The sequence below is a fragment of the Condylura cristata genome, unplaced genomic scaffold (assembly GCF_000260355.1).
Source record: "Condylura cristata isolate star-nosed mole 26May11 unplaced genomic scaffold, ConCri1.0 scaffold00006, whole genome shotgun sequence".
Lineage (NCBI taxonomy): Eukaryota > Metazoa > Chordata > Mammalia > Eulipotyphla > Talpidae > Condylura > Condylura cristata.
Genome location: NW_004567107.1, coordinates 20477421 through 20501710, shown reverse-complemented (window position 1 = coordinate 20501710; position 24290 = coordinate 20477421). Strand labels below are relative to the sequence as shown.

Sequence of the window (24290 nt, the reverse complement as noted above, 5' to 3'; positions counted from 1 at the left end):
TGGTTTAGTAGACTTGGACCTGCTTTTCACTCTTACAGTGCCTTTCTACATGAAGGCTCCAAAGAACTATACCTCTTTAGAGCCCTACTCCCCATGCACTATATGAACCAGATAGAACCCAAGGTAGAAGTTAGTAGGACCCTGTCCAATTAGTCCAAAATTTGTGTCAAGAATGTGCAGGCGTGGGCCCTCCCTGATGGCCAGTGGGTTAATGCACAGCACTATGAAACTATAGCAGCCATTAGAGCATGAGTTCAACCCTGGACCCAGAGGTGACACCCACATGGCGCAGCAGACCTCTCCTGACACACCCGCTGCTCCCTTCAGCAGTGTACTTCATTGATCTGCCTGTTCTGCTCCCCACTCTGTCTCGGTGAATCATCTCACCCTCCTGCACCTCTGACCTGTACCCCAGTTCGGTATGCATAAATAAATAAATCTTTAAAAAAAATAAAAGAATGTGTATCCAGAAGAAAGTTTGCACTATGGTTTATTTGTGAGGAGTGAATGGAGTTTGGATGTATGGAATGAGGTGACTGGCCCCACACGTGCATACTAGGATTTTGTGGCAAACTGAAACTGGAAATAAAAAGATTTGGGCTTGGGGGTGAATAGATGAACCTAGTTTTTAGCTGTTGCTTTCTAACATGTCTTGAGAATTCTAAATTTGAACCTAGGTTCATTTTTAAGGCAAGATCCTGCACTGGTGGTGGTGTGTACTTCGTATTGCCTCATGTCAGGAAGTACATGATTATCTCAAGAGTAAAGTAGTAATCTGTGGGTTCTGTTGGTGTCAGCCTAATCCATCTATTTAAAAGTTCCCGGCCAAACACTTCACCTTAATTTTGACATTTATTGAAAATACAGTCCTTTGTATTTCATTAAGGATGACAGAATGGTGATTATTCTATTATTCATTCTTCATTTATTAGCTGGAATTCTCATTAGCACTTTAGTCATACTGAATTTCAGTTCATAGAAAAAAAGGTATATGTTTGTTTCCCCTCCCCTCCTTTAATCAAGATATCAGGATAATGAGCTAGTGCCCTCAACTATCAACCATAAATAGTGAATTTTTTTAAGGAATCATGTCAAGAATTTTAATATATTTGATGAGTAGTTGTTTTGATGTTCAATTTTCCCACCTTGTCTTCCTGAAGTTAGCACCTGTGTCCAATAATCCCATTAATCCTTGATAACTTCCTCTGGGTATTAACAAACTGAAGACTGTGGGAGAAGAAGTGGGGGAAAATGGGCTACAAACAGGAACACGAAATAAAATCTTAAGGAAGAAGAATCCTAGTGAAAGTACCAAGGAAATGAAAAAAAAAATCTTTCCAATAACAATTCGGAACGTAATTTAAGTGTGTAAGGGAATAGTTTCCATTTTTACTGAAAAAATGTTATGGAATGACTAGTAATTTTGTAGAGGTTAAATTACGGTGGTTTGTTTAGTGCTTTGTAGACTTACACATTTCTGTCAGAATTCTTGTCTAATTCTGAACAATAATCCTTAGGATAACACTTGAAAGAACGTGGTCTGGCACTGTTTATTTCCAGACCTAAAACCGAGTACAGGGGCTCGCTGGAGTCTGGCTGTCATAACAGGCAGCCGCCACTCCCCACTTCCCCTTCATCTCACTTGTTACCCAAACCAGAATTCAGAAGTTTCTGAATCCCTCCCCGCACAGCACACGCACTAAAGTTACTCGTTATTTACTGAAAATTGCATTTAAGTCTGATGTTTTAATCTGGCAAACACACTCCGGGAAACAGTTCCGCTGGGCCGCACCGATTCACCTTTCGCTTCCAAAAATTTCAGGTTGCTTCAGTGAAACGCTGTACTTGTTACCTAGGTAACGGGTGAAAGGGCTTCGGATAAGTGGCAGAGCCCCAAAGCTAGGAAATCGCCCCAGCGCAGCTAGTGACAAGCGGACCCGCGGTGGGCGGGGCGATACCGTGAGAACGTCCGGCCGCCAACCAGACCCCGCGGCGCGGCGCTTGACGGCAGCTTTTGCGGCACCTGCTGTAAGGGCCGTAAAGCGGGGTGGCCGCGGCGGCCGAGTGAGGTAAGGCGTGGGAGGCTCACTCTGGTCCCGGGGGTGGGCAGGCAATCTCGCAGGTGTGTCTGGCGTCCCGCGGGTCTCCCCGGCGTTCTGGGCACCTGCTCTTCCCGGCCACCGAGGCGGGCCCCAGGCTGAGCGCGCACTGGGCATGGTATTCCTTAGAGAGGCAGCCTTCCAGCACCTCTGGGTGGACGTCTGTTCGGCCTGTCTGTCCCACGCTGCTGGACGGGTTAGCAAGTAAAATTCTCATCCTGGGAGCGGGTTCCATTTGGAGGGCAGTCGAGAGCCCTGTAAGATCCGGCTTGGGGTAATGCCTTTTGGGCGAGCTGACCTCAAGATTTGGGAAGGGATCTGGGGGGGAGGGGAGATCTTTGCGGGTGTGTGATCAGCAGGTGTCGAGGTACAGAAGCTTAGAGGGAACGGCCGGGTTTGGTCAGCACTACCTGCCTGTTAGGCTGATGGCCGAAGGGATGGAATGCAGAGAAGGGGAGGATCAGCGAGTGGCGGGAGTTAATGTTAGGTCCTGGCTGGGGAGGACTTTGATGCCCTGTGGAAGAGGGGCGTACTCCCGTGGACCGCGGGGAGCTGCACTAATTTTATAGAGTAATTTAGTTAGTCATCCTTTTCTCTTCTGATGCTGCCTTCTCGTCGCCCCTGCTTTTAGTTCATTTGTTGTTCTTCACCTCCTGTGACTCTCATTCATCAGTCCATTTCAAGAGCCCTACAGAGCTCTTCTGGAGAAATAGCGGCCTAGCAAATGTATAAAGTTGCCTTTGAATCTATCGGCCTGTGCTTGAATTCTCCTGTGTAAGAATAGGGGAATATGGAAAATATATGATAATTTGCCTCAAAGAACTATAAACTAAGGCTGACTGTAAAAATAAATAGAACAAATACTCAGTGTTGAAGATATGTACATATCCTCATATATATGGGAGAGGTCCTTTAACTGAGAAAAGAAGAAATTACCAATAGATCTTTTAGTTGATCCTTAATTATTGCTAACATTTATTGAATACTTACTGCTTTGTAAGTGCTAATCAGTACTTTGGATGTATTAATTTGTTAACTCCTTAGAACAACCCTGTGAGTCAGATACAATTTACAGATCTGTTTTACATTCGGGTGCATAGTAACCTGTGCCAGGTCATACATCTGCAGGTGGAAGAGCAGGATTTGACAGAGCAGTTTCTCTTCAGAGCCTATGCTGTGTTTGATAGGGAGGAAAAAGCAGTGTGGATAAAGAAAAGCATTAGTGAAAAAATATTTATAAATAGTAATTAGTCTGTAGATAATGGAAAATATAACTAATAAAATGATTAATAGCAAGAGAATGTAAAGGAACAACCATCCGTCGATAAACATCCATCCAGATTTTATATCATGGACGAATGGCAGGCTTATCAGGCTAACCACTTTCTTCACCTAACCACTTCTCCACTTGGCCTATCTTCATTTCCTTTTTTACCTAGTCTTTGCTATTTAGGTCTATCATTTCAGATTCTCTTTTTAAAACCTCATTACTGGTGCAGCATTAGTGGTATACTGATTAGCATAGCTGCCTTCCAAAGCCTCACTACTCCACTGTCATTTGAAAAAGAGTTAGTATGTGTTTATAACTTTCCTGGAGCATGAAATGGAGAGACTGATTTCTTTTTTAATCTTCAAGTATCAATATTGAAATAGAGGTTATATTGCAAAAGGTTAAGAAGTAATGAGTGAAGCAGAGTAAGGGACCTCTTAACTTCTTTTAGCCTGATCTTTACTTCCAGGTACTAACACACTTTTTTTTTTTTTTGAGAAGTTAGTGGAAACAAAGGAAATAAACAACATGGGAGAGCAGCAATATGCAGGGTCATTTGAATAGCATCTATTGATACTAGACATTTTGTGGCTTAGAGTAGCTGAAATCTTAAGTCTTGTTTGGGCTTTTAAAACAATTCAAATGAGATTCTAGAGTTAAAGTCTACATAAAGCAAACATTTATAAGAAGTTATTTAAGGTCAACAAACTACTAGGAAATGATATCAAGAGTGATATGCTAATCTCCTCCATCTATAGATAATATATAAAGCAAAGAACTGAATAAATTGTGATTATTTTTTAGCTCCTAAAACTAAAAAACCAGAAGCACAAAACACTGATGATGGTCTTCATTTTTGTTATCTGTAACCTGTCAAAATAAAATACTCAAATACTCTTGATAAGGGTAGCAGAGATAATGCCCTTCATTTTCAAAATTTAAGTTCAGTTCTTGTATTTGTATTAAGCAGTGCATCAATGTGTTGTATACTGACTCCTAGTGAAGCTTAAGTGGCATTCAGGCTATCCTGAGTTAATAGCTGGGAAAGAAAGCATAAAAAGTCAATAAGAACTATTACAGAAACATAAAGTGCAAATTAATGTCCTGTTCTCTCTTTGGATACATATCTAATCTACAGTAAGTTGTATGACTAAATTGAAAATATACTGTCAATCATTTAACTACATTTTCATTATCAAGATGGTGTCCAATTTACTTCCTTTATTTTCTATAAATGCCACAGTGATCCAATTTCAAAGGTTGAATGTTAGCTTGACAAGCATTCCTGTTTTGCTTGTACTATTTCTTCATTAGGAATGTAGTAATCTAACACTTTTTTTAGTATTTTTTTTTAGATTTATTTATTTGTGCATACAGAACCGGGGTACAGGCCAGAGGTGCAGGGGCGGTGAGAGGATTCACCAGAGACAGAGTGGGGAGCAGAACAGGCTTACTGACGAAGTACACTGCTGAGGGGAGCAGCGAGCAAGTCAGGAGAGGTCTGCCATGCCATGTGTGTCACCTCCGGGGCCAGGGATCAAACTCATGCTGAAGTGGATTTAGCTTTTTAGTGCTGTGCTTTAACTTGCCAGGGAGGACTGGTAACCTAACACTTTAAAATGAAAAATTTGATACTTTGTTGAGTTCAGCTCTAAAGTATCTCTAATATCAAATTTCTCTTGTTTTTTCACTGTCGTTGTGATTCAGGTTCTAGTTGTAATGTCTCTGATATCAGGAAAAAGTAATGAGTTGTTCTCTTTCAGTTTCACACATAACACATGTGCACCACATTCTCATTAAAAGTTCTCTTGTTTGGCCTTCCCTGGTGTGCAGCGGGTTAAAGCACAGCACTGAGAATCTAAAGCCGCTTCCACATGAGTTCGATTCCCGCCTGCCCCGGAGGTGACCACATGGTGTGGCAGACCTCTCCTTACCTGCCCGCTGCTCCCCTCAGCAGTGTGCTTTGTGGATCTGCCTGTTCTGTTCCTACTCATTCTCTGGTGAAGCCTCTCGCCGCCCCTGAGCCTCTGGCCTGTCCCCCAGTTCTGTATGCACAAATAAATAAATCTTTAAAAAAAAAAAATAAAGACCTTGAGTTTTCCTTCCACAATCCTCTCTCAAATGACTGATACAGGTGGAGCTAACACATTTAAAGACACTAAGAAAAATGAAGAGAGCACAATACTTATGTGATGGTGTTAAAAAAGGTGTCAGGAGAAAAGAAACAGGGAAAAACAAGTGATAAATAGACTCTAGAAAACTACACTAGCCTAACAAATTTAATTAAATAATCGCTTTAAGAGGCAAAGTTAATTGGTTCAAGCACTAGGAATAAATAGAATAGTATATGGGAAATCATTGTCTGTCAGAGCCGAATAAAGGAAACTAAAAGGAGAAAGATAAAAGGCCACAATCAAAACAAAAAGGAAAGTTAGATTGAAAACCCTGTAAAGGACATGATTACAAGTTTCTGAAAGTTGAACAACGTGAAACGGGAATGAAAGGAGAGATAACACATGCTTAATAGTAGTTCTGGAAAAAGGATTAATTCAACATTAAAAGAAAAATATTCAAATATAGTTTAAAATTTTTTTCTACAAAGAATGTTGACTCTATGAACTGAAAGACTACATAATGAGGAAAATGTGTAAACAGCCATTGGCGTCATTAATTTGTTACAAGTATACCTCCATAAAGGGGGGAGGTACCCATTCCCCACCCCACTTAACATGGGTGGCACTAGTGGCCAGGAGAAGCTACGTAACACTGAAGGCAGGACAGCTCTACAGGAAGAGAGAGCTCTGTTCCTGTAGCTCAGCTTGCATCCTGACACTGCTAGGCAGAAGACATGGAAGGAGAAACGTGGAGGAGAGACATGTAGTGACACTTGGAAAAGACGTGTGAGACACACTTAGGGAGGCTGACAATGGCAGCCGTTATCTTGATGTGGTATCCTTTTCCCCCCAGATTTTCTGGGACCTACTTCAGAACCTCTTTCCTATGGTTCCCTGCCTAGATTTCTGTGGAAAGCATAGTGTTGGGAAGGTATCACTGTCCAAAATTTTCTTGATTTCTCTGTAGTGGGCATATTAGCATCATCTGGGAACTTGTCAGAAATGCACATTCAGAGCTGAAAAGGGGGAATTCCCGATCTCTGTTGGTTGCTTTTTAATATCCCATTTATGTTTTCAGTTAAATAATTGTTAAGATTGCCATGTTAATAAACGGTTTTGTCCTTTCATCTTTGATCTTTTGTCTGATGATTTCTTTCGAATAAGAAATTACTAAATCAAAGAATGTTCTTACTGTAAAATTTTGGATAACTTATTTTTGTTCTCTTGGCTGTTTAATAGCTGGGCAGAATTAAAAACAGGTTTTTGTCTCTTTAGAAATATCTTTTTGTTCACAGAAAACAAGATTATCTTCTTATCCAAAAAGATGAAACCAACTGAGTTACTTTCAAAAAACGACCAAGGACACACTGCAGACTAATGAGCAGAATCAATAAGAACGTGATTTTGGCCCTTTTAACTCTGACAAGTTCTGCATTTCTACTGTTCCAGTTGTACTACTACAAATACTATTTATCAGCAAAGGTAAAGAGTGTTTCTTTGCTCATCTAATCCCATTGTAAAGATCAGCTTCTATAGGGGAGTAGTACAGTAGAGAGGGAAGAGGTCAGATGTCAAAAAAAAAATAGTTATAGGACAGTGGTACAAAATTGATTTCTGGTTATGCTTCATGCTAATGTCTGATTGCTGATTGCAGGGATCTTCACATCAGACCATATTATCACAAAAGGCAAGAGTTCATCTTTTAAAATTGCTGAGTAGTCTTCCATTGAGTATACCACAACTTTAGCCAGTCATCTGTTGACTAGTAGGCAGGAACCAGACCCAGACATGGACTTGGCTTGGAGGTTAGCGAGATTGACCACCCAGCCAACTGGACTCTGCATCAGGCCTTGCTGATCCAATTTAGACTTCATTCGACAGCCAGACACAGGCCTGGACCCAGGTTCAGGCCTTAAGCTTCTGGCCTCGAAGCTCAGTCTGCAGAAACTGGACCCAAACTAGGACTTGGCTTGAAGTCTCCTGCAATTGACCTTCTGGATGGCCCTGCCTGGAGGCTCAGAAGGTCAACCAGGACTCTTGCATCAGAGGTTGATTAGGTAGCAAGATTCAGACCTCGGGCGTTGGTCCTGTCCGGCTGGCAAGTCAACCTCAGGAGCTTCCAGATTGAGTCAATAGACTGGTCGACCATAGGAGTCTTCAAGCTGAGCCCATGCTTGGGTCTGAGGCTGGCTGGCTTCTTAACCTTGGAATTGGGGCCACAAAATCAGCCTGAGTGTTGGTCTGACCAGCTGGTCAACCTTGAACTTTGAACCACATGGATGGCTACCCCGCAAGCAAGAATGGGTTCAGTTCTGGGCCCATGCCTGACAGGCAGTTCCACTATGGACTTGGAGCCTCAAGGCTCAAGGCCCAATGCCCAATCTTGCACTTAGAGAAAAGAAACTTTTCTCGAGGTTCGGGGTCTCAACAGGGGCCTCCGCAGCACTGGTGGCACACCATCCACTTCACTTCACATAACCCGGCTGGAGGTCCCTGCTCTAGATCCCTTGTCAGGCAGGCGGGGCTTTGTGCGGGTGCCAGGTTGAATGGGGCTGAGGAAGGGGAGCAGGTCATCCGTGGGTCAGTGGTTGATCCATTCGAGCGGCCTGCAATCCCAGGCGAATCCGAGAGCACGGCCATAGCTGCATGTACAGTTTTTCAGCGTCTGACGACTAGCTCACACCCTTCACTGTCGGTTAGATCCGGCTCGTGCTGCCAGCTGAGCTGGAACTCCGCTTTGTGCAACGAGGCGGCCAAATCCCCTTCCTCCGCCGCCGGGCCGGTGCACCGGTGGGAAGCCGCTAGAGGAAAGCGACCGCCAGGTGGCGCCCTGCTACCGGCGCGAACGGCTGCGGGACCCTTAACGGATCGCGGGCGCCTAAATGTGGGGTTTGGTCTGGTCCACCTCGTTGGGTCCTGGCGGCCACGGCTCCCCAAAGTGGCCAGTATAGGCGGCTGGGCTCCCGGAAAGACAATACAGGAGAACCGTTCCAGTCGCATGCCTAAAGACCTCACACCAAGCCTGGGAATCCTCCCCTTTTGCAGAGAAGGCAGAAGTTGCTCAAGTCTGTAACCTGAGCCCAGAAGCCACGAAGGAAGCGAAGGACTCCCGGGACTCCAGAAAAGCAAGACGGAACCTGCCCCGCACAGACAAATCACCACAAAATCCTTAGACAGGCAGACGGCTGTGTTGGAACGTGTGTGCAGACGAAAGATATGAGCTGGGAAGGCTCTATGGAAAGTCTTTGTGTGACATGTTTAATCTTTTTCTAGTTTCTTAGGATAAAGTCCTACTGTAAAATTTTTGGGTCTAATATGCACATTTTAGATTTCGTTGCATATGGCAGAGTTACTCTTCATGAGGTTGGGGTGCCCAATTTCCTGTACCCTTTCCAAATATAAAAACAGTATCAACAATAATAACAGTAGTAATGGCATCTCTATGTGCAATGCTTTTGGCTAAGGGTAACTTAAATAAATCAGGGCATTCATCTCATATCTGTTAAGTCCAGAGCCTCTAAAATTCTCTGAATGTTTTTTCTTGTGCACAGTCAAGACCCCAAGAAGAAGAAGATAGTGAAAGCTAGTAGGCTTCCACTTTTGTGACGTTAAGCAGCAAATTTTCAGGTTGAAGAAAAATTTGGAAAGCCGGGTTTTCCTGTTAGTGTTATTTAATGTTTCCGACCAGATTACACATCAGAAGAGGTTTAGTTCCATACAGTAGTAGGTTAGTTGAACTGTAGCGGATGACAGGTTTTGATAGGTTGAAGCAGTATGCTAAGCATTTTGCATACATTTAGTTCTTTTAACAAATTGAGCGGATCTTATGGTTCCTCAGGTGAAAACCCTGAGATTTGGTGATAAATTAATTTGCTCAATATCTCACATTTATTAAGTGGTGGAGACAGATTTTAAACCTGTTTAAATCCATGTTTTATTTTTGATGTTTCTGATCAGAAGTTGAAAGACAGTAAGCTCAGTTAGCTTTGATTATTAATGGGGTTGAACAGCTTTTCATGTGCTTACTAATTCTTTTTATTACTTTTTCTTATTTTTTAAACTCCTTCATAAATATTTTATGAGCACTGATGTTTATTTCTTTTCTTCATAGTTTATTTAAAATCTTTTTTCTGGTTTATAAATTGCAGTTTAATTTTATATTCATAACGTACTATCTTTAATACATTAAATATACTTTATACCTAAGTAGAAAGATTTCAAGAACTTTTTCCCCAAAGTCATCTGGTTTTCATGTCATAAGTAGTCACACACAGATTGTGGGAATACTTAACCTGTATTTTCACCAAATACTGTTTTATTGATAGGTTTAATGTTTTTAACTAAATATAATTCATTTGAATATTAGATGTAAGTTAGATATCTTACAGTTTTTCCAAAATGGTTAATCTGTTACTCTAATAGCACTTAATATTCCCATCTTAATTCTTATTTTAAACTCATATAAGTAATTGCTAGCTTAACTCTTTCTCCTAGGAGGCAATGTAGCATAGTTTCTAAAGGCATGAGCTCCATCCTGGAATTAAATCTTATCTTTACTGCTTATTAGCTGTGGAATTTTGAATTTACTAAATTTTCTTTTGCTGTTTTCCTAGAATGGAATTGGCTTATCAAAATCCAGAGGAAGCCAGATTGGATTTGACAGCACACAGTGGGTATGTACTAGAAGCAAGAAATTCCTCATTAGCAATGTTCATTTAATCTGTTGATGTAAACTTGTTGAATAGTGATAGGGATAATAGCCATGTTAGTGGGGAGTAAAAATAGGTAGAAGAAGGGAAAAGGCCAGCCCTGTGCCAATTAATATACATGCTATATCTTCTTTAGTGCTTATTATTATATATTATTGTTCTCAATTCTCTTAGATTATGGCTAGTTGATTAATAAGTGGCTGAGTCCAGATTCTAATTATTTACCTCCAGAAGCCCCACTCATTGAACTGTGGTGCCTCCCAAATAAATAAGTGTATGAGTTAGAATTGAACTATGAATTGGAGAAACAATGATTAGGAATAAAAATCTATTGAGTATATCCTCTTTACATAGGAAAACTATAAATAGCGTTATATGCAATATATCCCTGTTAAGATCTATAAACGTCAGAGCCTGTACATTTATGAAATATATTTTCTTTCCTTTTTCCTAAATAAATAGAATGAAAAATAATAGTAGGTTACTAATAAAAAGTTACATTTATTCTGTGATTATCCATTTTGGATATGACCAGATATTTCTTGTGGAAGCACTTCTATCTTTGACTTCTTTTTAACTAGAGACCTTATCCTATCTATATTTATATTAATATTATATAATGGAATCATAAGTATGTTCATCACATTTGTATTTAATACCAAGCTGAGACCCATTTAACAAACTTTTATTAAGCAACTTATATGTGATAATGTCTGTTAAAAGAAATCTGTTTTATGTAAGTTGTTAAATGTTTTTATCATAAAGTTGCTTTTTTTTGACTTTTTATTTAGCTGTCTAAGAGTTAATAAGTGCTTCACAAGTATACCTGGTGTTTCCATAATCTTCTACACTAAAAATAAATAAGAGACTGAATCTTAGCTTTACCTCATTTCCCCCTGTTCTTAAAATTCTTGATATCCTTGTCTGTTAAGTATTACTTGGCATGTGCAAAGATCCTTCAGACTTGGTGAATAAAAATTTATCCTTAATTCTATGAAGTGCCTCTGTGATGGGCATGCATCTTTTTAAAATCATTATTCCTTTTACTGAAGCAATATGTATACCAAGTCTTCTATTTATCTTTGCTGCTCTTAGGTATTATTTAATCCTAAGTGTATGGTAGTTTGCTTTTAATTTTGAAATTCTTTTTTTTTTCCAGTAGAGGAACCCACTTGCTGTCCAGTAGAATTACATTTTAAAATATTGTAATATTGTTAGAAAATGAAACTATAGAGATGGAACTCATCAAGCAGGCAGTGCATTTTAATCTGAGCTTTTGCTTACAAAGATTAGTAATCGATATTATAAATACGAAGAAAGGTGGCACATACAATTGACTTTTGGTTTCAAAAAAGATGACATGACTGATTTTAAAATCTGGAAAATTTGGTATTTTTCTAAAGATTTAGATAATGCCAACAATGATTTGTAAACCTCTGTGAGCACTTTCTCAGCCTTTTGATGTACAATTAATTAGTGGCCTATTGTTCTGTACTTTACAATATATTCATATATTTTTATTATAGCATATTTTACCTTATAAACATTTATCCATGCCTCTCACTAGACTGTATACCTCTTGAGAGCAGGAAAAAAAATTTTTTTTAATTTTCTAGAACAATAATGAATATGGTGTTATTGAGTAAATATGATACACATTTTAAAAATTAATGAATAAATATTTTAGAAAACAGATTGTTTTGTTGCTTTAGTAGAATTAAGGAAATTGTCTTCTTCTCAAACAGCATGCAGTTAAAAAATTTATCATGTTAACATCCAGCCAAAGTGTACCAGTGTTCCTAATTGATCCTTTCATCCTGGAAATGATTAATAAAAACTTGGAACAAGTCAAAAATACTTCTTATGGCTCCACTTCAGAATGCAAGTTTTTCTGTGCTCCGAGAGACTTTACTGCATTTGCACTTCAGTATCACCTGTGGAAGAATGAGGTAAGGTGATTTGCTTTCAGATAATAGAATATGTGACTTTTACAAAATAGTGGGGTTAAGTCAGTTTAAATGTGAAACACGAAAGTTTTTTTATAATTTGTATTGGGTTAATTTCAGCTATTAGTGCTAGAAAACTATTACTAGTGGTTTAAGTTAATTTTCCATGTGTAACAATAAGTTGAAGGGTTGGTGGCTGTTAGTATTCTCGCAGCTATCCATTGATGTGAGGGATTGCATCACTGAAGTTCTTTCTTCATTTTCCTCACTGCTTAAAGATAATTGTTATAGCTTAAAGGCATCACACACACAGACAGTGCAGGTCTGATTCTCCTCAAGGTCATAGCTGGCCCTTTAAATTTTTCCTGAATTTACCAACTTACAATGTCTTTCTTTCACCCAGTATGTTAGATTCCTTCTCTCAAGTTGATTATTCTCATCTCTAATCAGCACATTCTATCTCTGAGGTATACTAAGAAAGGAAAGGAAAAAAGAGAATAGGAGAATGCAGTTGGTAATTCTAATATATGGAGAATCAAGGGGAAAGCGTATTTTGTTTTTTGAAAACAAAAGCAAATAAGCTAAAATCATTGATCAAGCACGAGAAAAGGAGAAATTGTCTTTATTACAAAATCCAGTATGTGGGCCCTCCGTCGTGGCACAACGCATTAAACGCAGCACTATGATACTATCTGCAGCTGCTACAGCACAAGTTTGGTCCCCAGCCCGGGAGCTGACCCACATGGCCAGCAGACCTCTCCTGTTCCACCCACTTCTCCCCTTAGCAGTGTATTTCAATCAATCCCCCTGTTCTGTTCCCCACTCTGTCTCTGGTGAATCCTCTCACATCCCTGCCCCCACACCTCTGGTTTTTATCCCAATTCTTGTATGCATAAATAAATAAATAAATCTTAAAACAGAATACAAAATTCAATATATACATTCTTGTCAAGGATATTCATGGGTACTTTTCCTCTCGACAGAGACTTAGGGACCCAGGGTGCTTGACTTACGTAACTTGCCCATTTTGGATTTGCACTTATATATACAGAAGGAAGAGAGAAAGCATGGAAGATCCTACAGGATATTGAAAAGCCAGGCCTGAAAGTGAAATATGGTACTTCCTTTCACATCCTTGACCAAAATACAGTTTTTAGCTCTCTAGCCAGAAAGAAGGCAGTTGCTAGTTAACGTTACCTTCCCAGTTGCTTTCTCTTGAGTCTATAATAATAACAACCACTACAATTTCTATTGAGCACCTGCTGGATAAATGATACTCCTGAAGAGTTTGCAATCTGTTCTTTTAATGAAGTTTAAACAATGAACAAGCAGTAGAATCAGTAGTATGACAAGTTTGTATGTGTTTACAAGAGCTTACAAGAGCATAGACAAAGATACAGCAAATTCAAATAACTATTCTAATGCAATAAGTGGCATCAATAGAGAATACTTGAAAAGTGGTTGTGAGTGCTGTGATTTTGGAGACAAGTTTCCAGACACAGCTCCATTACTTAATAGACTTAATTTCTAGTATTATAATCTAGAGCTCTGTTTTCCTTAACTGTAACTTCCCTGGTGACCGCACATAGTTTTTGTGGGCGTCAGATCAGATAATGAATGTGAATGAGCTCTATACATAATATGTAAATAATGAATAGAGAGGTAGCCTTAATATGATGGAAAGAACCTTGCACTTGGTTGGATAAAACTTAAACACTGGCTTTGCCTCTTACTAATTTTCTTCATTTCTTTAAACTTTTGTGAGTCTGTTTCTTATAATCCCTGTGCTACTTAATTTATAAAATAGTATTATATTTTTTATACGAAGTTCCTTGGAATGTGTAAATTACTATTCAGATGTAATATATTCAGACTGATTAATACTGTTTAATTGTTTATAACATTGGTTGTTGAGATTAGGACTATGAATTTACCCTATAGGTTAATCTTATTATATGAGATGTGTACTCTTACTAGTGATGCTGGAAAATGCACTTCTTTTTTTACAATGTATCTCAGTCTGTTTTCTAATAATTTGCATTATGAAAGTTTAAAGTTCTTGGATTAAAAACTATAAGATGGAAACACTGCTTACTTAAAGCACATTTGAAGATAAAGGTAAGGGAAGTTAAATTGAGAATTACAAGTTTAAGGAACAGTTCTTGCATTAACCCTTACTTTATAGATGCTAACCAGAGACAAGTACAATGAGTATTCTCATTTCAAGGAAGAAATTTGTGTTAATATTTACAGAGAGAGTCTGAACACATCTCCCATGCTATGTTTTAATAATTTCTCTTTTGATTCTTTTCTTTATTCTTCTACCACCTTCTTCCCTTCATACCCTCATTTTTAATTCTTCAGGAAAAAGAGCACATAAATAACCTGGCTTAATTCACTGTAAGAATCACTTTAGTTTTACCAGTAGTGTTTTGTTTTAAATATTTAAACTTGATGTTTCTTTGACTCCAGGAAGGCTGGTTTCGGATAGCTGAAAATATGGGATTTCAGTGCCTAAAGATAGAGAGCAAAGACCCACGGTTAGATGGAATAGATTCACTTTCTGGAACTGAAATCCCCCTGCACTACATCTGCAGACTGGCCGCTCACGCTATCCACTTGGTGGTCTTTCATGAGAGAAGTGGCAACTACCTCTGGCATGGCCACCTACGGCTCAAAAGACACATCGACCGAAAGTTTGTTCCATTTCGAAAGTTACAGTTTGGTCGTTATCCAGGAGCTTTTGACAGGTAAGTTCATGTCAGAGAGAGGAAATGTGAAGCGTATATTGTCCTCTTCTGAATTCTTACTCTTTTTTGTACACAAGATCACAAGATAGGGAAGTGAAGATGGCGAGACTGGGAATACAGTCTTGCTAGGGAAGCAGGTAAAAAGAGGGGTCAAGAAGGACATGAAACACTGAAGAGCAGAGCACACGCTACAGGGGAAGTGGAACATGGCACTTGACTAGTGTCTCTTTGCAGTGTCCCTAATATTTTGTCTTTGAATTCTTAAAATTTTAAAATGTATACCGATTTTCTTCATTAAGCACCTTCAGGTAATATGGACAGGAGAGGCACTGGGTTTTGGGTGAGGAGAGAAAGAGCTTTCCTTTTTGTTTTGTACTGTCATTTTCACTTACTATCTATGTTATTTGTATTTTAAAATCAGTAGAGAGTGATTGAAGTCCATAGTCACAGATAAATCTGCCTAGTCAGAATGGATTATTCTCTATATAATATTCCAGTAGATACCAGATACTAATTAGTTAAAGAGCTTCTAATTTTCTTTTGCTTAAATAAGATATCTACGCCTCGGCCTTTATACTCTTTTGGTATTTGTTACATAAAAACACAGAGTTGAATGTAAGCAAAAACCAAACTCACATTTGCTAATCTATATGGGTTTGAAATTTGATTCATAAGAGATCAGATTTTTTGTGTGTCTAAAACAACATATTTTTCTGATCTGAATCAGATTTTAATAACTGTTGTTCTTTTTACCATCTTTACACCTTTTTTTTTTTTTTAATCATTTAGGAGATATTTTCTTTTAGCTTAAGACTTAAAAATTTATTTCTGGCCCTCCCTGGTGGCGCAGCGGGTTAAAGCACAGCACTGAGAATCTAAAGCCGCTTCCTCATGAGTTCGATTCCCGCCTGCCCCGGAGGTGACCACATGGCGTGGCAGACCTCTCCTGACCCGCCCGCTGCTCCTCTCAGCAGTGTACTTCGTCGATCTTCCTGTTCTGCTTCCCACTCTGTCTCTGGTGAAGCCTCTCACCGCCCCTGAGCCTCTGGCCTGTACCCCAGTTCTGTATGCACAAATAAATAAATCTTTAAAAAAAAAAAAATTTATTTCTGGGCCCTCCCTGATGGTGCAGTGGGTTAAAGCTCAGCACTAGGAAGCTAAAGCCACTTCAGCATGAGTTCAATCCCTGGCCAGGGAGGTGACCCACAGGGCACAGCAGACCTCTCCTCACCTGCCCGCTGCTCCCCTCATCAGTGTACTTCGTCGATCTGCCTGTTCTGCTCCCCACTCTGTCCTTGGTGAATCTTCTCACCTTCCACATCTCTGGCCTGTACCCCAGTTCGGTATGAATAAATAAATCTTAAAAAAAAAAAAGTTAAACTTGAACAAGTCACAAATAAAAAACATGTGTTTCATAGTTTAGTGATTCAGTGAAGTTCAAAATTGCCAGTCAATAGAAATTTATTAAAAATATATGTTCCAATCTCTGGACAAAATTCTCGCTGTACATTGTAGTATTTCATGTAGAGGAACAGAAAACATCAAGAAATACTTGAGAATACAGTATCCAAAGTCAGTCATACAAGTCTCAGATTAACATTTTGCAATTTAATGAGACTTTCAAACTATTGTAATTTACTCAATGCTTCAATGCTAAGAATGTTGGTAGTTTATATCTCTGTCACCTGCATTTCCTTTGTGTTCTCAATGTCAATATATATATTGGTAACTGTAAAAATGTTTTAAAATGCTTAAAGTTAAGTTGCTGATTGATGTCTGATTTTCAAGTTCTTTTTAAAGACCTGGGTTAAAGCTATAGCTTAATATCTGTTCTAAAAGAAGAAAACATGTTTGATGGTTAGTTATTTTGCTTATGTTGTAAAATTTAAAGAAACTTGAAAGATTCTGAGATAAGTCCTTATAAAAAAACCTTAACTTTTGTTTTCAGGCCAGAGTTACAACAACTTACTGTTGATGGACTAGAAGTTCTCATTCCAAAAGATTTAATGCACTTTCTACAAGAAATACCTCACTCTAGGTTTATTGAGTGTCGGTATAAAGAAGCTCGAGCATTCTTGCAGGTTAGAGATAACTGCATATTGTCCTTTTAAATTAAAGGAAGTATGTTTATTTTTAATATTCTGGGGGAGACATGAAGGGACTTACAGAAAATAGGTAAGGAAATGCCTTTTTGATTCATGAATTTTCTTCTAGATTGTTTTAATTATTTTAGAATAGATTAACTTAGTCTTAAACTTTTCCTTCCCTAGTTGAGTAGTTTGATATTTATGGAGGCCTTGTTTTGTTTGGATGGACTTTGGTAGGTTCAGCACAGGCTTCTGCTTTCAGTTGTGACAGCCCACAGGTTTTATAAAAGATGGTGTGTTGTATTTTTGAAGCAGTCTAAATAGGATGAAGCCACTGTAGAAGGTGGACTATGTGGATTTAGAAAAGATTTCATAAAAATACAGTTTTTCTCAGAGGGTTGGCTCTGAATATGAATTTTTTTGCAGTTTTTATGAAGGTTTTTGAAGATAAATGCTACACAAAGACCAAGTGCTTTTGAACTTTACTTTATTCTACTGCTCTAGCTTTCAATTCAATAAACATTTATTGAAAGCCTGTTTCCCAGGAACTCTGCTGACCCTGGGGATATAAGTATGATTTTGAAGGGCATAGAAATTCATCTCTAAGAGATGACATAACACTGGGTACAGTGAAACAGTCCCATTTATAGTGGGGTTTTAGTATGCAAACCTTTCCACTTATTTTTTACTTTCTGGGGTTGTCTTCTAAGAAAGCTGTCTATAGTGTGGCAAATGAAATAACAGCCTTCTCTTCACCAGCCAATGCAATGGGTTTAGTGCACATAAATGCAAGGTTTTTCTGGTAGATTGTGTTAGAACCCAAGTGGGACATCCTCATCCTGCCCCTAAAATCTTTACTTATGAGCTGTGAAACTTGCCCAAATAGCCTCATATATGAAAAGCTGGAAAACTGCTTGTGTGGAGGAACATACTCCAGTAGGCAAGTGCTGGGTATCATGTCCCACGACATAGTAGCAGGAATCAGGAGTAGTGCGCTCTGGTGCTTGAACTTGACCGCCCACTCTTCCTGTGTAAAGGGAGTTTGCTTTGGTTGCTGCCTCTATCATAGTTATCACAGAGAATTTTGAATGTCTCTCTCATCTTCCTACTAGCTCATGTGGACTTCACAATGGTAGGTGTTTTTGTTTTATTCACTTGGGTAGTCCTACTACCTAGTGGGTAGTACCTGGCACAGAGACGAGACCCTATAATTAGGGAAAGCTGCTTGGAGTCTAGGTGCTAATCCAAGCCAAATGATTTTTTAATGAATACTTATTAGGACTACTCCAGTACCTAGCAGCACTTCCCAAGACTTATTTTATTGGTCTTTGTGAAAAGGTAGTAAAAATGTAAATGTTTCAAAATATAGAGACATCATAAGGATTGTATATTTTTAAATTTAATCCTATGATTATTTTTGAAATTTTAAAGCTAAGCACTCAGTCAGCATTTGAGTAAGGAATGTGGGTGATAGATGTTCTGAGATTTATCAGGTAATCGTAGCTCATAATTTTGGAATTTAAAGTGCTATCATATAGCAAGACTAGTGCTGTCTAGGATCAGCACTAGAACTGGTGCAGACTAGATCTTTGTGTTCATTCTCATCATGAAAAATGAATGAACGTGGCAAAATGAATAATGTGATTCCTCATTTATTTTTGTCTTCTGCTAATATATTGATATTGCTGATATCCTTTTTATCCTAACCCTTCTAAATGTTTCATTCTTAAGCATTTCTTATGATAGAACTGTGTTAAAAAAAAACCAGTATCTGTTTTCAAATTAAAGTGAGCATTTATACTTTGAACACTTGATGGCGCCAAACAGTTTTAAATAGAACTGGTGTATATCAGCCATGAACTAATATAATTATATTAGAAAATAGCCCTCTGACTTTTTTTTTAAAAGAATTTTATTTATTTATGCATACAGAAATGGGGTACAGGCTAGAGGTACTGGGATGGTGAGAGGATTCACCAGAAACAAAGTTGGGAGCAGAACAGGCAGATCTACAAAGTACACTGCTGAGGGGAGCAGTGGGCGATCCAGGAGAGGTCTGCCACATCATGTGGATCACCTCCTGAGCCCAGGATCGAACTTGCACTGAAGTGGCTGTGGCTAGCTTGCAGTGCTGCGTCTTAACCCGTTGCTCTACCAGGGAGGGTATGTAAGATATTTTTAATGAAAAAAATGTATGTATGCTATATAGAGCCCATAACATATATAAAAATGTGTAAGAGTATATGTGTATGCACTTTCACACATATAAAGCTCACTTCTAAGAACTGCAATTTCTGAGAGTGTTATGTTAGGTAAAGGTGGAAGTTTGAGTACATAAGGGACAGTTTCAGTTGCTATAGCTGTAAGAATAATTTTTCTATAACGTGCAATGTTTTGATACCTGTGATTCATTATGATCCTTTCAGTGACTCCCTAAAAGAAGGCAAATACTTGTCTATAACAGATAAGGAAATTTAGGTTTCAAGATACTAGAAACAGTCACTATTGACTGATTGTGATACAAATCCTGAGTCTCCAAACTTCGAACTTCAAGGATAAAGACATGCATTTTCATTCCAACCACATGTTATGTGAGAAGTTATAACCTAAAGATATTTTCACTTGAAAGGATCCCAAATAATTTGTATGTTCTGAAGAAGTCAGTTTATCTTTAGGAGCTTCACTTCCTAGTGTTTCTTCTTACTTAATGTCTATCAGATTCTTCTAGAAACTGTATTTCTTCATACTATGTCATAAAAGAATGAAAGAATGTTTTCAAAGAGTGTAAGCATGGGAGAGACTTAGTCAGTCATTTATGTACCCATTTATCAATCTGTGTTACTCACTAAATTTGTAAGTACAGTTATCAAGGGACTAGTACCTACCCTCACAGAATCACCTTTACAACTTTGGAAAAGAAGTACAGGTAAAATTGATAACTAGCATTAAAGAATTACAGTAAAAAAATAAGTATAGATTAATATACGTGGTTATTATTAACAGTTATCTAAGATAAGCAGATGATTTCATTGCTATAGATAAGTAAACATAATTCTTTGGTCTGTGATAATGAACTGAAGAGGAGCACTGGGAGGATAAATGCATCTTTCCAGACAAATCCAAGAATGTGTCTCAGAAGTAGAACTGAAACCTGCAAGATTTTGTTAGTCAAGGGCATTTCGGACAGATAAAGCAATACTCATAAAGGCACAGTGGCTCACAAAATTATGATCTACTTGGAAAATATGAGTTCATGCTGTACGATGTGAGTAGGGTAGAGATGGACCTGAAGCACAAATGTCTACCATGCAAGTTTAGATTGTGTCCCCTAGGTAGTGAAGCATCAGTTCACTACCTTTGTGCTTCCCTCAGTTCTAGAATATTCTAAAAATGAAGAAAATCAGCAAAGCAAGAAGACTAAATTCTATTTGGATAGAACTTCAGAATTCCATAGGCATTTTTCTGTCATCTATTATCTTCATAGTAATTATTCTTTCGTTACTGACGAGGACACGATATCTATGAGAAGTTTATCCTGTCATTCTCTCATTCATTCAACAGGTATTCAGGCTCTGTTTTAAGTACTAGAGATAGTGATGACCAAGAATGAAGCCACTTTCCTCATAGAACGTATACTCCTTTCAGATGATATGCTCAAGAACACAGCTAAAAAGAAATGAGGCCAGACATGAACACAGATAATCTGATCAAAATCCAGACTCATGCTATCGATACTATACATCTCTGAAGACCAATAATCAGTGATTAATGGATGGAAATTGAATTCATTTTCCTTTGGATATGTTTGTGGCTTTCATAATTAGCCTCTCTCCTCCCCCTCAACTACCTAATTTGCTAAATTGTGATGTGGAAAGGGAGTTGATAAAGATGTAATTCTCATCCACTGGGAATCCTGGCTGTATTCTTTCCCTTTAATTTGTCCTTCCTAGAATCTACTTCTGTAGTCTTATTTTAATGTTTAAACAAAGAACTCTGAAACTTGATTTCTGTAATACAATAAATATGTAATAGGGCCTCCCTGGTTGTACAGAGGTCAAAGTCTCAGCTCTATCAAGTTATCACCAGCCACAATGGTTTGAGTTCAATCTCTGGCCCTTGAACTAACCCACATGGTGCAGCAGACCTCTCCTATATCTCCAGCTGCTCCCCTCAGCAGTGCTTTTCAGTAGATCTACCTGTTCTGCTCCCCACTCTGTCTCTGGTGAATCCTCTCACCCTCCCATACCTCTACCTCTGGCCTATAGCCCAGTTCTTGCATGCATAAGTAAATAAATCTTTTAAAAAGATGTAATAAGGGGTTAGGTTTCAAATTTAATTAAGATGTTATGGAAATGTTTTTTATAAGTTATAAATGGCTTTAGTAATCTGCTTATTTTATCTGTAGCAGTACCTTGATGATAACACTGTGGAAGCTATGACCTTTCGGAAGAGTGCAAAAAAATTGTTGCAACTAGCAGCCAAAACACTAAAGAAATTGGGGATACGGTTCTGGCTGAGCAGTGGAACTTGTCTAGGTAAAATTCTTACTTTATGTGTGTTTTGCCATTTCATCTTCTTTGAATATAGAGAATTCTCCTTGAAATGACAAAACCTCAATGACATTTGAAGTGTCACTTATAGGCAGGATTAACATTGTGCATAGAGAAAGGATTTCTTGATTTGTTTAAAAGAAGTTAATTTGAGAAACATAAAATAGTGAGGAAGACCATGTTTGTATTGACCAAAAGTTGTTGTGACTAATGTGTATAAAATTTATGTCATATCAGAATACAGAGACTGATAATGATTTTGAGTTCATCTATATTGTTTTATTACTTCTATCCCAAAGGTTATTATTGCACTTTTTAAAGAACTTTATTCTATTCTTTGTTTACATATCTTACAGACAGCTTGTATTGCACCACAAGATTCTAATGGAAGGATGATAAAAGGGAGTGTCTCCATAAACCTTTCTAGGTCATTGAATATTGTCACTGATTAGACATCACTGCCTTATATAGTCTTTTGAGTCTGAAATGGTGAAATATAGTCTTATCTAGAGTCTTTAGACAAATGCGGTTAGAATTTGGGAAAGATTTCTGAACACAGTCCACTAAACCAAACTCTTTTGGTATTTGTAATTACATAAAATCATAAATTTTCTTCTGTTTTTTGCTTGTTCTCTTAACTATAGCTGATTTTAACTGTGCATATTCTTTCTTGATTGCAGTTGTATTTGTATAAAGCTTAATTTTGTTTCTGTTTTTATACATTGCTATATAAGTTGTTGTCCAGTTCAAGAAACTTGAGAATGAAAGAATAAAATGCCACTGGTAATTATTGGTACAATAGAAATAAACTGGAATTTATGCTTACACTATCTGTTGGGTTTTGTGTTAAGGAACTTACAGCTAGAATAAGCCAAAAAAAAAAAAAAGTACATCTCATATATTTATGTAATATAAGTCTTAATTTTAAGGTTTAACTTTTGGAAACAAGATTGTTTTATGGACTGTATCATCAAAAATTCTTTTTAATCATGTTAAGGTGTTTTTTGTTTGTTTATTTGTTTGTTTGTTTTTTTACTTCTTAGCCCTGTGATTTTCTTGACTTGAGGACACATAAAACGAGGGTGTTAGATTAAATGATATTAAGGAGTCTTCCATTTTAACATTTCATGATTCTTTGATAGATACGGATTATAGATTTTTCTCAAACTAGAGGTAGGAAAATAATAGGTCTCTGTCATATTAATTTAAAAATTTGGAATTCAAACAATATTAACCAATAAACAATGCTTGTAAAGGTAGTTATAAATGTATTTATTCTTAAAATAATTTGGATGGTAGGATTAGAAGGATAATAGAGGAGGCCCTGTTATTATACATTATAGTAACAAGGTATACATTTTATGCTTTAGAATAATGCTGTAGCACCTACTTGAAAATAGATAAATAGTAAATATTTAGAATTATCTTTGACAGTATGCTGAAAATTGCAATTAATACTGCCCTGCTTTTTTTGTATGGCCCATTTGAACAGATCAATCTGTTCAGAGCTGTTAAATTCTACAAATTACTACTCAGGGAAGGAATACTAGCTAAACAAAATAATTATGTTTTTAGCATATTTTAATAAGTTAGTCTCCATCATTTGAAGTTTATGACTAAACTTTCTGAAAAGTATCTTAATTTCGGAGGTTCTTATCTTTAGAACTACCCACCTGTATCTATGCAGGCATCTCTCTTATTCTTTGTAGTAAACTTGCTGTGTATAAATGAATGGGGAGAAAAAGTATCCTTTTTTTTTTTTAAGGATTTATTTATTTAGACATACAGAGGTGCAGGGGTGGTGAGAGGACTCACCAGAGACAGAGTGGGGAGCAGAACAGGCAGATCAACGAAGTACACTGCTTAGGGAGGCAGTGGGCAGGTCAGGAGAGGTCTGCCGCGCCATGTGGATCACCTCTGGGGCCAGGGATCGAACTTGCACTGAACAGCAGTGGCTGGCTTGCAGTGTTGCATCCTAACCCATTGTGCCACCAGAGTGGGCTCCAGAAAAAGTATCTTAAGTTTTAAAATTTATTTATTTTATTAAAGCAACACTGCTTTACAAAACTGCATATGTGTTAAGTAGTATAAGCCCATACCTCTTGATATGTATGTTACAACACTAAGCCAGTAATCTAATATTTTTAGTGGGTGGCCCAATTAACATTATTATTAAGGCTAATAGTTTATTAAGAATTAAAATATATCACAAAAGTTTTAATGGGTGCCAAGTGCTAAGATCAGTATAAACAAAGATAGGTTTTTTGACAGATGGTCCCCATAATCATGGATTTTATTTTGGGTTTTAACATTTTAAAAGATAATTTTGGTAACGCATCCTAAATCTAATCCTGTGAAATAATATCTTACAGATATTATATGATACAATCACTAATTTTAAATTTTTTTCAATCCTATGTTTATTTCTTTTTTGTTTTTAGGATGGTATCGGCAGTGCAACATTATTCCTTATAGTAAAGATGTCGACCTAGGAATTTTTATCAAAGATTACAAGTCTGATATAATTTCAGCATTTCAGGATGCAGGACTTCCACTCAAACATAAATTTGGGAAGGTCAGTGATAAAAATCAGCATTACTTTGCAAGTACAAAGTCTCAAAAGTGAAGAATATTGCATATTTCATTTTATCACTCACTCTTGACCAGGATGAGTTCAACCAAAACTTGTTACCACTTGTAACTTCTCCAATATTTGTGAAAAACTAAAAATATGGCTTTCTAAGTATTATGAGAAACAGGAAGAC

General features: G+C 37.7%; 1 protein-coding gene across 2 annotated transcripts in view; it reads left to right on the top strand.

Annotated features, from left to right (window-relative positions):
- Positions 1-2025: 2025 nt before the first annotated feature.
- FKTN (fukutin) overlaps positions 2026-24290 on the top strand; it is a 35056-nt gene continuing 12791 nt past the window's right edge. Inside the window, exons 1-8 of one of the 2 annotated variants that reach the window (XM_012721272.1) lie at positions 2026-2069; positions 6779-6965; positions 10097-10156; positions 11938-12141; positions 14611-14888; positions 16837-16969; positions 21384-21510; positions 23967-24100. In XM_012721272.1, coding sequence (XP_012576726.1) covers positions 6861-6965; positions 10097-10156; positions 11938-12141; positions 14611-14888; positions 16837-16969; positions 21384-21510; positions 23967-24100 — 1041 coding nt within the window. In that variant the 5' untranslated portion in view covers positions 2026-2069; positions 6779-6860. Of the gene's footprint in view, positions 2070-6778; positions 6966-10096; positions 10157-11937; positions 12142-14610; positions 14889-16836; positions 16970-21380; positions 21511-23966; positions 24101-24290 lie in introns of both variants that reach the window. The other variant, XM_004677458.2, reaches the window with a different exon arrangement.